Source organism: Bufo bufo, chromosome 1 (assembly GCF_905171765.1).
Source record: "Bufo bufo chromosome 1, aBufBuf1.1, whole genome shotgun sequence".
In the NCBI taxonomy this organism is placed as follows: Eukaryota; Metazoa; Chordata; class Amphibia; order Anura; family Bufonidae; genus Bufo; species Bufo bufo.
In genome coordinates, this window is record NC_053389.1 from 234,091,325 (window position 1) to 234,106,965 (window position 15,641).

Sequence of the window (15,641 nt, forward strand, 5' to 3'; positions counted from 1 at the left end):
ATTTTCACGCACGGTTGCGTGGGCTGCGTGATCAAGTGGACTAAGGTGAGTTAAATTATTTTTTATTTTTTTTAACCCCTCCAGCGCTATTTTACTATGCATTCTGTATTCAGAATGCTATTATTTTCCCTTATAACCATGTTATAAGGGAAAATAATACAATCTACACAACCCCGATCCCAAGCCCGAACTTCTGTGAAGAAGTTCGGGTTTGGGTACCAAACATGCGCAATTTTTTTACACGAGTGCAAAACGCATTACAATGTTTTGCACTCGCGCGGAAAAATCGCGCGTGTTCCTGCAACGCACCCACACATTTTCCCGCAACGCCCGTCTGAAAGAGGCCTTAGTGTAGCTGCTACCCCAGACTCAAAAAGTCCAACCTTGCTGGATATTTAGTAATGCAAGTTGGCTGCGACCCCATTCATTTCAGGGGCTGCACTGTGACACCTGTCACGCCCAAGATCGCCGTGTAGCCCCAGCCTTATTCATGAGCTGCTGGCTCTCCCCGCCCCTGCCAATTGAATCTATAGTAAGAGAACTGTTAAGACAACAGCAGGGGCAGTTCACACCTATAAATCCTTCACATATACTGGACTTTTTTATATATTTTTTATTTAACATGAACCTTGCTCTTTCCTCCACCTTTAGATCTTCTCTCGTGCTCTCCCTATTCCCTCACTGCCGCAGACACTCACCGGGGCTCGTGTATCTACAGAATTGTCTATATAGCCCTTTAGTGACTCCATGACTCAATGGCGATGTCAATGCCCTCATCTATAAAGTGGAACTGGAGGCAGAACTTGTATGACAGGTAAAAGCTGCTGTATGTGACGGTACATTTGATGCAGTATGGTGGCTGCATGGTTCCCATGGTTCCACATCTGTCTGAAAATGGGAGCAATGCAGCTGAGATGCTGTATTGATATCATCAGCAGACGCACAGCTGTTACAGTAGCACCAGACACCGGCCATGCTGCTGCTTACGGTTGTCTTATTACTGTTTGTATCTTGTCTGCAAAAAATGATCCTTAAGAAATTACAATGGATCTTGCATACAGGGGCATTGCTATAGGGAATACTGTAGCAGGCCCCAGGAGCCTGAGGGGGCTCAGATATCCCTCTGCTACATAAAAAGGCACCATATAGAAAGTACATGGTAGGTGAAGGCTCCTGGGACCCAGGATCTTCAAGTTATGTCTCTGCTTGTATATTTATTGAACAAGAAATATAAACACTGAATAACATAGAAATACTAATATTATAATAATCATATAATAATATTAACAACAATAATATAATATAATATTAGATCACATGGATCTCTCTAATGAGTTATCAATAAATGTGCCAGTCCTTACATCTATAGGATTTATAGATCAGGTACTGGCATTTAGGAATCTCAAGAATCAGCCAGTCCTGGTCCTGGCCACGTGCTCTTCCTCTGCTGAATATTATGGATGAGTTTCTATTTTATTTTATTTTTTAATCTATAAGATTGCCTTATATATCAGTTTAGGTTCTTCAAGTATGTGTTGCCATAAAAATGGCAATTAAGTGTAACTGCACTGTAAAATAACATGGAACACAACAAAAGTCATAAAGAATTGTGCAAAACCAGACTCTTCAGCACACTGTTATACTCTAGTCACTAACAAAGCTGTATACAAAAGTCTCATGTTTACCTGTAAGATCTCAAGCTGCTCAATTCTGATGTAGCGTTCACACCAGTAGCAAATATACCTACCGTGTTTCCCCGAAAATAAGACATCCCCTACCTCTAGTTTTGCCTATCGCTGTAATATAAGGCATCCCCCCGAAAATAAGGCCTCCCCGATAATAAAGCATCCCCCGAAAATAAGGCCTCCCCGATTATAAAGCATCCACCGAACATAATGCCTCCCCGATTATAAAGCATCCGCCGAACATAATGACTCCCCGATTATAAAGCATCGGCCAGACATAATGCCTCCCCGATTATAAAGCATCCGCCGAACATAATGACTCCCCGATTATAAAGCAAGCCACCCCAGAATGTAAGGAGCTCACTGATTGGCCGCAGCCACCGCCAGGACAAGCTGCCGCCTTCTTCCGCTCGCTGCTCGCTCTGCCCTGATGGAGTCTCACAACTTGGCTGGCATGGACACACAGGGGACGGGGTGACAGGTAGGGGGGGGAATATCTGATGGAAGGTGGGGGATGTCTGGTGAAGATGGGGGGAGGGAGACTAAAAACGGTAATTAAAATGACACAGGGTGATCAGAGGGGGGAATCAAAATGACACAGGGGTATCAGGGTGGGGAGGGGGATCATTTAAAATGACACAGGGGGATCAGAGGGGGGAATCAAAATGACACAGGAGGATCAGAAGGGGGTACTAAAATGCTATAGTATTTTTTTTTCAACAATAAATGTGTTCCGTATTTTTCTTCATGGAAAAATAAGACATCCCCTGAAAATAAGACCTAGCGCATCTTTTGGAGCAAAAATTAGACACTGTCTTATTTTCGGGGAAACAGGGTATGCACAATGCAGTGCAGCAGGTGCCATCTTGCATTCTATGTACGGTAGTGAATGCACTCTAGTTTATCAGATCCCACATATGACATGGGATGCGTAACATGTGACTGCGCGATGAGCTGCTGATGTGCTATGTCCGTGTGTATCAGGCATACATTCATAGATCATACAGTAAATAATTCACATTACAGCGGGGACTTGGAATCCGATGTCACAGAGTTCAGCTCCACATCTGAATGGACATAGATGAGCAAGCTGGCTGTAGTCCCCCTAGAACACAATTAGGATAATTCATCATCTTCCTGAAGAACAGAAAACAACAACAAAAAATGAATCCTGTATGTTAAGCATTCGTTATACTCAGTTATGCGCATTTTACATTCGTTTTAGCCATATCCGTTTGAGATACGTTATTTTTTTCTGTCTAAAATAACGCATCTCAGACAGAAATGGCTAAATGGATGCAGAATGTGCATAACTGAGTATAACGGATGGTTAAAATACAGGATCAGGTTTGTTTTTTTGCATTTTTCTGTTCTTCTGACGGATCAGTAGAACAGAAAACTATGGTAAATGGTGATGTGAACATGGCCATAGAAAGATACCGTATATAGCGAGATAGAAAGATAGATAGATTTAGTGAATGAGGCAGTGGAAAAAATGGCCCAAGGATCATTTAAAGGGTTTTAGGCGGAAACCCTTTTGTCCTGTGTGGAGGGCCTGGTTTGATCCTCTCTATGTACGCCACTGATAGATAGATAGATAGATAGATAGATAGATAGATAGATAGATAGATAGATAGATAGATAGATAGATAGATAGATAGATAGATAGATAGATAGATAGATAGACATATAGATAGATAGATAGATAGATAGATAGATAGATAGATAGATAGATAGATAGATAGATAGATAGATAGATAGATAGATAGATAGATAGATAGATAGATAGATAGATAGATAGATAGATAGATAGATAGATAGATAGATACTGTAGATAGATAGATAGATAGATAGATAGATAGATAGATAGATAGATAGACATATAGATAGATAGATAGACATATAGATAGATAGATAGATAGATAGATAGATAGATAGATAGATAGATAGATAGGAGATAGATAGATAGACATATAGATAGATAGATAGATAGATAGATAGATAGATAGATAGATAGATAGACAGATAGATAGATAGATAGATAGATAGATAGATAGATAGATAGATAGATAGATAGATAGATAGATAGATAGATAGACATATAGATAGATAGATAGATAGATAAATAGATAGATAGATAGATAGATAGATAGATAGATAGACAGATAGATAGACAGATAGATAGACATATAGATAGATAGATAGATAGATAGATAGATAGATAGATAGATAGATAGATAGATAGATAGACAGATAGGTAGATAGATAGAAACCCTCCGTTGTGGCAGAACCTCTTTATGAAGAAGCTTTACATCAGTCACCCATTGCCCTTAATACTCACCAGTTAAAGGCCACGTTTCCATATGTACATTTCACATCATCCCAGGACACCTAGAATACGCATTTGAGATATATAAATATATAGATATATAATATCACATAGTGCACATATACCGCACGCCGATAACAGACGACAAAGGAGAGGACAGAGCAGCCTCACCTTACATACACAGGAGTCATTGAAGAAATACCATCTGCCGTCCTTGCAGCTGTTGATGTATGAACTAAAGTGACCGAAAGTCGCCGTACCGGAATGTGCAATAACCGCGAAGAGGCGATACTTATAGTGTGTCTTAAAGAGAGGAGAACCAGATTTATCAAACATCACAGTCTTAGGGCTCATTCACACTGCCGTTGTTCAGCCGTTCCGTGCATTGGGGCCTGCAATTTGCAGTCCCCAATGCACGGGCACTTGAATAGATCCATGATCCGTCCGCACCGCAAAAAAAAAGAACATGTTCTATTTTTTTGTGGTGCAGAGGCACGGACAGAAACCCCACGGAAGCACGCCGTAGTGCTTTCATGGTGTTCCGTGCCTCCGTTCCGCAGCGATCTTCCGGATTGTGGACCCATTCAAGTGAATGGGTCCACATCCGTGATGTGGGGTGCACATGGCTGGTGCCCACATATTGCAAACCTGCTGTTTGCGGGCCACAATACGGGCATGCCTGAACAACAGCTGCGTGCATGAGCCCTTAGAGAAACAGTTTAGCAGACAGGATCACACATGCTAGGATTAGATACAAAGACTTAAAGGGGTATTCCGATTATATTTAGTTATCCCCTATCCACAGAATGGGGATAACTATTAGAGCATTGGGGGTCCTACTGCTGGGACACTCACCGATCTGGAGGACGGGGACCCCGTAACCCAAGGAACCGTCTGAAATTAACACTGGCCATTTGGGCAAGCGCTCAGCTGCTCCATTTATTTCTATGGGAGTTTCAAAGATAGCCAAGTACAGTGCTCATCTGTCTCTGGACCTCCCATAGAAATGAATTGTGTGGCTGAGCAGGGTATGGAGTCCCTGTTTTTGTAATCGACGAGGGTCCCTGTGGTATTACCCCCAATGATCTAAGGCCCAGTTTTTTTTGCGTGTGTACGGGCCGTTTTTTTGTGTTCCGTATACGGTCCGTATAAGGAACCATTCATTTCAATGGTTCCGCAAAAAAAACAGAATGCACTCCGTATGCATTTCGTTTCCGTATTTCCGTTCTTCCGTTCCGTTGAAAGATAGAACATGTCCTATTATTGCCCGCAAATAACATTTTCAATAGATGGTTCCGCAAAAAACTGAACGGATACGGAAGACATACGGAAGCATTTTACGTATGTGTTCCGTTTTTTTGGCGGACCCATTGACTTGAATGGAGCCAAGCACTGTGATTTGCGGACAAGAATAGGACATGTTCTATCTTTTCACGGTACGGAAATACTGAAACGGAATGCACACGGAGACACTTCAGGTTTTTTTTGCTGAACCATTGAAATGAATGGTTCAGTATATGTATCGCATACTGAACTACAAAAATGGCCAGTATACTGAACGCAAAATACTGTCGTGTGCATGAGGCCTAACTGGAATATCCCTTTTCAAGACCAAGCCATTTTTCACCTTCGTGACCAAGCTTAATTTTGCAAATCTGACATGTGTCACCATTCTGAGCTTGTTTTCTCGTGGCAGCTCGTACTTGATGTTAGGGGTAAATTTGGGTTGAAAAATTTTACGTTTATATTATAAAAAATCCCAAAATTTACAGAAAATTAAAAAAAAAAATTTTTTTTTCTAAATTTGAATTTCTACGCATTAAAGGCAGATAATGATACCTCATAAGATAGTTTTTACCTAAGATACCCTATATGTCTACTTTATGTTGGCATCATTTAACATTTTTAATTTTATGTATAGTGTGGGGGCTTGTATACTGTGGGGGCCTGTATACTGTGGGGGCTGTATAGTGTGGGGGGCTGTATACTGTGGGGGCCTGTATAGTGTGGGGGGCTGTATACTGTGGGGGCCTGTATACTGTGGGGGCCTGTATAGTGTGGGGGCCTGTATAGTGTGGGGGGCCTGTATAGTGTGGGGGCCTGTATAGTGTGGGGGCCTGTATAGTGTGGGGGCCTGTATACTGTGGGGGCCTGTATACTGTGGGGGGCTGTATACTGTATATTGTGGAATGCTATACTGCTGTACTGTATACTCTGGGGGGCTGTATACTGTATATTGTGGAGTGCTATACTGCTGTACTGTATACTGTGGGGGGCTGTATACTTTGGGGCTGTATATTGTGGAGTGCTGTACTGTATAGTGTGGGGTGCTGTATTGTGTATAGTTTGGGGTGCTGTATATGGTGAGGTGCTATACTGCTCTACTGTATACTGTGAGGTGTTGTATACTGTGGGCTGCTATACTGCTCTACTATATACTGTGGGGTACTGTATAGTGTGGGGTGCTATACTGCATACTGTGTGGTGCTGTATACTATAGGGTGCTATACTGCATACTGTGGGTTGCTGTATACTATAGGGTGATATACTGCATACTGTGGGGTGCTGGGGTGCACTGTAACACTAGGGTGAGCCGAGCCCCGGTCTCCTTCCTGCAGAGCGGTGCCCACTTCCTAGCCTGAGCCCAGCTGCCCAGAGCACTGATCCTGAGCCGCTGGAGTCTTCAGAACTGGAAGTATTTACAGTCATTCACTGTACTCTACCAGATGTGTGGTTATTCTGTGTGTGTTGTGATGGAGGGCGTGATTGCCTGCTAAGGTGTGGGAAGGCGGGATCCAGGGGGCCCAAGTAAATTTTTGCCCAGGGTCCAATCAATATTAAAGACGGCCCTGTGCGCAGGGCCGTCTTTAATATTGATTGGACCCTGGGAAAGATGGAGAACACAAGTGCCGCTGTCGCATTCATGGGTCCATACTTTATCAACTAGTAGCAGGACATGTAGGGCATACATGGGGGATCTCCCTGCACTTACTATTATTTCTGGGCGCTGCTCCGTTGCGCCGCTGTGGCGTTCCAGGGAGAAAAGCTGATGTCTTCTCCCTGGTGTTCTGATGCTGTTACTTAGCATACAGCACAGGAGAATGTAACGGGGGCCACAGCGGCGCAACGGAGCAGCGCCCAGAAATAATAGTAAGTGCAGGGAGATCCCCCATGTATGCCCTACATGTTCTACTACTAATTAATGAAGTATGGACCCATGAAAGGTCCTCCAGTGGCCAGCTGGGCTCAAGAGGCAGCTGCCTTGGGCCTCCCAGGAGCAACTGGGCCCGGGGCAGCTGCCCTTTTGCCCCGCGTTAAAGACGGCCCTGCTGACGCGATCCGATTGGTTAGTCTGCATAGACTAACCAATTGGAGCGATCGCCGACAAGGGACCACTCTGATCGGCATTACTTGCGGACCCATTCATTTCTATGGGGCCGCACGATGTGCAGCCCGGATCCAGAAATGCGGATCCGCACTTCCGGGTCTGCATTTCCGTTCCCGGAAAAAATAGAACATGTCCTATTCTTGTCCGCAATTGCGGACAAGATTAGGCATATTCTATTATAGTGCCAGCGATGTGCGGTCCGCAAAATGCAGAACGCACATTGCCGGTGTCCGTGTTTTGTGGATCCGCAAAACACACACGGATGTGTGAATGGACCCTAAAATGTATGCTGTCCCTGACATCGTTCACTGTGCACTAAAAATTACATAATGTCCTTAATCTGCGGCTCAACACGACTGCGGCAATACCATGTATATTATTTATTTTAATTACTTTTCAAAAAATTAAAACCTTTGAAAAAAAAATCTATGTTTTCTTTGCATCGCCATGCTCTGACAGCCATAACTTTTTTAGATTTCGGTCTACAGAGCTGTATGAGGGCTTGTTTTTTGCATAACGAACAGTATTTTTTATTGGTACCATGTTTGTTGTATGTATGACTTTTAGATCACTGTTTTTAAATTTTTTGGGGGGGACAAGATGACAAAAAAATTGTGAATCGTGTGTTTTTTTCCGTTTATTATTATATTTTAATAGTTCAGACATTTTCCGATACGGCGATACCTAATATGTTTTTTTTTATTGTTTATATATTTTTATCTATAAAATCGGAAAAGGGGGGTGAATTAAACCTTATACAGTATACTTTGGTCTGGTTTTGTACTGTTTATTGACTATTAGTCCCCTTAGGGGGCTAGAACCTGGGATCTTTTGTTCCCTTGACCTATTCCCCCTAGGGCCTCTTGCACACGACCGTATGGCTTTTTCAGTATTTTGTGGTCTGCAAAAAACGGATCCGCCAAAAATACGGATGACATCAGTGTGCATTCCGTTTTTTGCTGAATGGAACAGATGGCCCCTGATAGAACATTACAGTACTATCCTTGTCCGTTATGCGGACAATAATAGGACATGTTCTATATTTGAACGGAACGGAAAAACGGAAATACGGAAACAGAAGGCATACAGAGTACCTTCCGTTTTTTTGCGGATTCGTTGAAATGAATGGTTACGTATACAGTCCGTATACGGAACGCAAAAACGGAACGTAAACAGAAAAAAATAGTTTGTGTGCAAGAGGCCTAATAGAGATCTATTACGTGAATAGGATTTTTACATTGTCCATGCTGAGCTGTGCCTCATGCATAGTTCAGCAGGCAGATTACCATGGCAGGTCTGGCTTCAACAGCATCTAGGATGCCATACCTATCGGAGCCCCGCGATTTCACTGATCAGAATGGCAGAAGGAGCCTTATCCCTCTGCCTAACTCCATGGGGTCGCAGGATCGCTGTTCCCCGTCATAGCGACTGTGTGCCTGCTGTATGATACAGCCGGTACCTGCCACATATGGAGTGGGCTCAATACAGAAGCCCGCTCCATACAAATGCGGGCGCATAATGCTGTAGGGGTTAAGGTGGCGATACACATTAGATTAGATTACAAGTTGGTTAATGATTGAACAGCAGTACAACAAATAATCATCTGCTGAACCTTCCTTTCACAGACATGGCCATGCATATATTAGTCCATATTGGATATTACAGTTGTTCAAACTGTTCATACATGTTCAGTGACACCGGGCGATAGACCAAAGATCTTTCTGGGAATGTTCTTTCAAAAAAACATATTTTGTCATCCAACCATTGGGTGAAAATGTGAAACATGGACAAATTTCTTTTCAAGCAATGAGGTGAATCTGTCACCAGTTGGCCAAAACTAAGTGAATGACCATTTTAGTTGAAATTGTCTGTTTTGATCAACTTTAGACTGAAGGTGGATTTACACGGTCCGAGCTAAAGCCGATTTTCGGGAAGGAGACCGCTTCATGTAAATCTCCTTCACAGTATGAGGATAAGGGTTTGCTATTGTGATCTTTCATCGCCATACAGAATCATTGTTTCTGGGCAGCAGATCGCTGTTTAGATACCGCATTCTTCTGCACAGGAACAATAATTTAGGTGCGTGCATGGCATTTAGACGGGCAGATTATTGGGAACAAGTGTTTGCTGAAACGTTAATTCCTGATAATCTGCCCAAATATCAGGTCGTGTAAATACACCTCGGGCCTCATGCACTCGACTGTATCCGTTTTGTGGTCTGCAAATTGTGGATCCGCAAAATATGGGTGCAGTCCATGTGCCATCCACATTTTTGGGGGCTTTCCATGTGGGTATTTACATGCAATGATCTCCTCCACAGTATGGAGAGGAGCAATTGCTAATGCATTGCTCGTCCCCATACTGAAACATTTTTTGCTGGCAGATAGCGAATATCTGGCGGATTCTTGGCCTGTGTAAAGGGCCCTTAAGATATTCAGGCGGCGGCCCTTAAGGTATTCAGGCATATACCCCCGTTGGAAATCCCTGTGGAGGGCTAAAAGCTGGGTGAACCCAGTCTAAAATCTTGCTTTATTTATGGTTGTTTGCGAGGAAACTCAGAAAGAAGGAACAGGCAATCTTTTTCGTTTTTGGGTTTTCATTTTTCTTCCCTATCTTCCTTGAGCCATAACTTTTTTTTATATTTGCGTTCACATAGCTGTATGAGGGCTTATTTTTTTGAAGGACAAGTACTTTCTAATGCCATCATTTATTATGGCATACAATGTAGTTGGAAGCGGTAAAAAAATTCCAAATGGGGTGGAATTGTAAAAAATTGTGGAATTGTGGCAAAAAAATTTTTTTACATCACCATATTCTGACCCCCATAACGTTTTTATAGTTAATTGTACTGAGCTGTATAGGGGCTCATTTTTTTGTGGGACAATCTTTAGTTTTTATTGATGCCATTTTGGAATGTGTGTGACATTTTGACCACATTTCTTTGGGTAAGAGAAGCAATGAAAAAATGGCAAATTGGACATTTTGACCCTTTTTTCCGTTACGCCATTCGCCGTATTGGAACAATATTTTTATATTTTAATAGTACAGGCGTTTTTGGTCGCGTTGATACCCATGATGTTTATATTTTTTGTTATTTATGTATTTATTTTTTATTATACGGAAAGGGGGTGATTTAAACTTTTAGATTTTTTTACTTTTTTTATATGTTTTCTAGCAGTTTTTATTTTTTACTTTTTTGTTATCTCACTTGATCATGGAATCTAAAGGCTTTAATTACCGCGATAGGCATTATTGACGGTGGTGGTAATTAGCTGCTGTTTAAGACTGCGGAGACCCGCTGGCCGTGACGCCCGCTGCACGTGCAAGCGTGTGCCATGTTTGCCCATCGCTCCAGCGCCGCTGGTAGCGAAAGGGTTAAGGTTAGTTTTTAACAGTAGTTAAGAGGATGCAAAAAGGACATTAAAAACGGATGTAAAATGGATATTGATAGATGAATAGAAAATGGATGCACACACTGATGTAATCAATATGTGAGAGAGAATCTAAATCGCACATCCTCATTACTATGCTTTTGATATAACAACTGTTTTAATTTCCAGCATGATAAAACATGGCTTTACAGCACTATTATCAATGTCCATAAAAAACTGACAATTTATCAATTTTTAACTGACTTTTTCCCACTGTCTTTGAATGCACCATAATGGGAATAGATACCTTTAGAAGCACCCTGTCCCTTATTGCAGTTTTTTAAAGATTTTGTCTCACTGGCTGCATTTAGCGCCACCTTTCTTACCGTTTTCTGCTCGTTGTCTGGAAAGTGTTCTGAGCTCAGGACCTCAAGCAGATCTAGAACTGGAGGGAAGGACAATGTTCTATTTATCTTCTCTAACTGTGAACTCGTTTTACAGAGACGTTTCAGGTGAATGGTTAATGTGCGTGGCAGGGAACGGAAGTGGGTGACCTGTGGAGCAATCAGGAAATCAGTGTCCAACATAGATGAAATTTTTGCACCTTAATATAATAGACTGACCTATGATGAAATGTTATGCATCTTTCTCATACCAAGATATCTGCTTGCTGTCAGGGATATGCTTCTAGGACTAATCTGAAAGGGTTTAACACCTACATCAGGCCATACATAGGTCATACACAGGTCCACTCTTATTGTTAAAGGGCCATACACTGTAAATAAAATATCCACCATGATCAGAATGATTCTGTTTGTGGAATATGGTTCTGATTGAAGCAACTATCCAGGAGAAACAGAGGTGGAAATTAGTTCCTACCACTATGGGCTCCAAGCTGCAGCTCTCCAACTATTGCAAAACTGCAACCCACCAATGCTTCCTGACAGCTGTAGATCATTGCCCTAGAACTTACAATCTAAAGTTCACCAATAGGGACGGGCTTAGGATATTGCACTGTAGTTACCTTACTTGCTCTGCTGTTTTTTCCACACGTTGGGCAGAAATTCTCATCTTCAAATAGCTCCTGGGAGCGGAAGTATCTCCAAAGCATTCGCTCCTGACAAACACATTCAGGCAAGATTCAGGTTCACATGGTAAAAATGTCACGCTCATATAGTGGTGGCAGCACTGCAAAAAAACTAAGCTGATTCACTTCCTATAGGCGTAATAAGTTATTGTGCACAGTGACAGTGAAAAGTGGCAACTCCAGAGGACATAGACCTTACTGGGAAATTTCCCGGTGGGCCGGTGCCCAGGGGGCCTCCTAAGCCCTCCTCACGGCTGTCCAGTGGAAGTTTTTGGGGATGTATTTTGTGCTGCTGGCAGTATTTTGTGATGGACTGTGGTATTTGGCTCTATTTGGCTCTATTGTGGTGGTGTCACGGACGTTCCCGCGACAGGTGGCAAGAGATTGGTGAGACTGGCAACACGTGGTTTGATCTGACATTTTTTCCGTTTAGATCAAATCAAGTGTTGTTTCTGGTGTTTGCCACACCTTCTTTCCCCAGGTGTGGCTATTATGGTCATTTAACCTTCTCTATTTATTCTTGTTTCTCCCACTATGCTATGCGGTTTATATGTTCAGTTTGAGTTGTGGATAGCTGGTGTGTGGATCTCGGCCGAGTTTTTGGTGCTGCCATAGCCACTTGAAGTTGTGTTTTCTTTCCCTTTTGTATTTTGTTTGGGTTATTTTGTGTGTTGCATTTCCCTTTCTTTTGTATTAAGGGCTGAGGGAGACTCCTGTTCGTCCTTCCTTTTGGAGGAACAGGTTGTCTCAGTCCTGACATTAGTATCAGGGTCCTATAGGGCGAGTTAGGACATTAGGTATTCCTGTGTATGAACTTATCTACGTCTGGGGTCTGTTCATACTGGTAGTTAGTCAGGACTTTGATTAGGGTTTTACTAGGAGGTGTCCATCTCCTTTCCCTAGTTTCCAGGCCTTATTCTCTCACCCCTTTCCCTCCTATGTTCAGTGTGGTGTTTCCCTCCCACACCCGAATGTGACAGGTGGTATAATGTGCCACAATATGGTATTTGTAATGGGGCGCCGAAGGCGCACTCGGTCTCCCATCAGCCGTAGACCTGCTGCTTAGCTTCGGGAGCGAGGATCTGTGTTTGGCCTCGTTCCCAGGGCGGCCTTGCTAGCTGGGAGGCTCCCTCCTCCTAGGTCTGCCTTGAGCGCCGAGCTGATCACTCGGTGCTCCACTTGTTTGTCTGTCGGTCATGTTACGCTGGCCACGTCACATGATCCTCACTCCCCACTATAAATACAGACGGCCTGCTGGCTACAGGTTTCCTGTGATTTTCGTCCTATAGGCTGTGTACTTTATTGTTATTAAGCTACCTCTGGAATTGAACCTCGATCCGCCTCTTGACACCTCTTCTGTCTGCTCCCTGTACCTTGACGCTACCTCTCGGATTTTGACCTCTGCTTGTTTACGGATTTGTCTTTGCCTCTTCCCTTGTTCTGACGTGACCTCCTGGACTGACCTCGGCTAGTTGACCCGCCTCGCCTTCCGTTTTTGTTCTACCTCTTGTCCGCTTATTGTAACTTTTCAGTGGCTGTCCTCTTCCCTGCTGTCTCTTTCTCTCTGCTTGCACCTAGTAGGTTAGGGACTGTCGCCAAGTTGAGCTCCGTCACCTAGGGCGGGTGGTGCAAGTAGGCAGGGACAGGGGACCGGGTGACAGCTCAGGGGGTGCACCTCTGCTCTATCTTGATTCCCGTGACTAGACTAGACACCGTATTACGCTGGGTTCACACCAGAGCGTTCTGAAAGGAGCGCTCTGTATGCGCGATTGTACGGGCGTTTACAAGCGCGCATACAGAGACAAGCGAACACACATTGTCGCGCGTTCCCGAAAGTCTATGTACGGGAACGCGCGACAAACGCCCAAAAAACCGCTCAAGTACTTGTTTGAGCGTCGGGCGTTTTACAGCGCGATCGTACGCGCTGTAAAACGCCCAGGTGAGAACCATTCCCATAGGGAAGCATTGGTTTCTCCTTGTTGTGCGTTTTACAGCGCGTAGGTACGCGCTGTAAAACGCTCAGGTGTGAACTGAGTGTTACTGTTCTCACTGATCATAAGAACTTAGTGTTTCTTGAGGCGGCCAAGTGCCTTAATCCTAGACAAGCCAGATGGGCCCTGTTTTTTACTTGTTTTAACTTTTCTGTTACTTTCAGACCAGAAAGTAAAAATGTTAATGCAGATGCCTTGTCCCGGAGTTTTAATGCCGTCCAACCTCCTTATACCCCCCCGGAAACCATCTTGCCAACAAACATCTTTGTGGCAGCAGTTTCTGCCGATCTTTCCTCTGAGATTCAACAGGCTCAGCAACTTGCTCCTCCACAAACACCGGCAGATAAGTTGTTTGTTCCTGAATGCTTTCGTGTTCAATTATTGGGTGAATGTCATGACTCCGTGCTCTATGGTCATCCAGGTATTGCTGCCACTAAGGAATTGCTGCTGAGGTCTTTCTGTTGGCCCACTTTGTCTAAAAATGTACGGTCTTATGTTTTAGCTTGCGATGTTTGTGCCCGGTCTAAGACCCCAAGAACACATCCCGCTGGTAAACTACAACCACTACCCATTCCCTGTAAGCCATGGTCTCACATCTCCATGGATTTTATTTCTGATCTGCCCCTCTCTGAGGGGAAGTCAGTGGTGTGGGTAGTGGTTGACCGTTTTAGCAAGATGGTGCACTTTGTTCCTTTAAGTAAGCTCCCTGATGCAAAGACCTTAGCATCCTTGTTCATTGAACATGTGGTACGTCTGCATGGTGTCCCTGAGAATATCGTCTCTGATAGAGGCGTTCCGTTTGTTTCTAGCTTTTGGAGGGCTTTTTGTAAAAGATGCGACATCTCTTTGTCCTTTTCGTCTGCTTTCCATCCACAGGCCAATGGGCAAACGGAACGGTTAAATCAGGCAGTGGAGCTTTTTCTAAGGTGCTATGTATCACATAACCAACTCTTATGGGTGAGATACCTCCCGTTGGCAGAATTCGCCATCAACAATCGGGTTAATTCTTCCACGGGCGTGTCTCCTTTTTTTTGTAACAGTGGTTTACATCCTCGCTTTAGTTCTAATCCCTCTGTATCCTCACTCAACCCGCAGGCAGATTCTTTTACCTCTAGACTGTGCACATTCTGGGCACAGGTTCAATCCTGGAAAAGGCCCAGAAAACCCAGTGTAAACACGCCAATAAGAGACGTTCCAAGGGGGTAAATTTTGTACTCGGCGATAAGGTGTGGTTGTCGACTAAAAATCTTGCTTTGAAACAATGTTCTAAGAAATTCTCGCCGCGTTTTATTGGACCATGCAATATTATTGAGCTTATTAACCCAGTATCTTTTAGACTTAAGCTACCCGACTCCCTCCGTATACATGATGTGTTCCATAAGTCGTTACTTAAGAAATATGTGTCACCAGTGGTTCCAGTTAAAAAACCTCCTCCACCTGTGGAGGTTGAGGGTCAGGAGGAATTCATTATTTCTAAAATAATAGATGTCAGAAAGATTAGAAATTCCTTTCAATACCTGGTCCACTGGAAAGGTTTTGTACCTGAGGAGAGGTCCTGGATACCTATGTCTAGGATGCATGCTTCCAGGTTAATTACTAAATTTCACCGGGAACACCCTGAGAAACCTCATCCACAATGCTTGGGTCCGGTGGCCCCTCATAAAAGGAGGGGTACTGTAACGGGGCGCCGAAGGCCTACTCGGTCTCTCATGAGCCGCAGACCTGCTGCTTAGCTTCGGGAGCGAGGATCTGTGTTTGGCCTCGTTCCCAGGGCGGCCTTGAGGCTCCCT

The 15,641-nt window shown here is 43.6% G+C and overlaps 1 protein-coding gene across 2 annotated transcripts in view; it reads right to left on the reverse strand.

Annotated features, from left to right (window-relative positions):
• Window positions 1-2,646: 2,646 nt before the first annotated feature.
• USP18 (ubiquitin specific peptidase 18) overlaps window positions 2,647-15,641 on the reverse strand; it is a 41,734-nt gene continuing 28,739 nt past the window's right edge. Inside the window, exons 7-11 of one of the 2 annotated variants that reach the window (XM_040436990.1) lie at window positions 11,798-11,890; window positions 11,160-11,327; window positions 4,186-4,317; window positions 4,027-4,076; window positions 2,647-2,790 (exon numbers count right to left, since the gene is read on the reverse strand). In XM_040436990.1, coding sequence (XP_040292924.1) covers window positions 2,706-2,790; window positions 4,027-4,076; window positions 4,186-4,317; window positions 11,160-11,327; window positions 11,798-11,890 — 528 coding nt within the window. In that variant the 3' untranslated portion in view covers window positions 2,647-2,705. The remainder of the gene's footprint in view (window positions 2,791-4,026; window positions 4,077-4,185; window positions 4,318-11,159; window positions 11,328-11,797; window positions 11,891-15,641) is intronic. The other variant, XM_040436997.1, reaches the window with a different exon arrangement.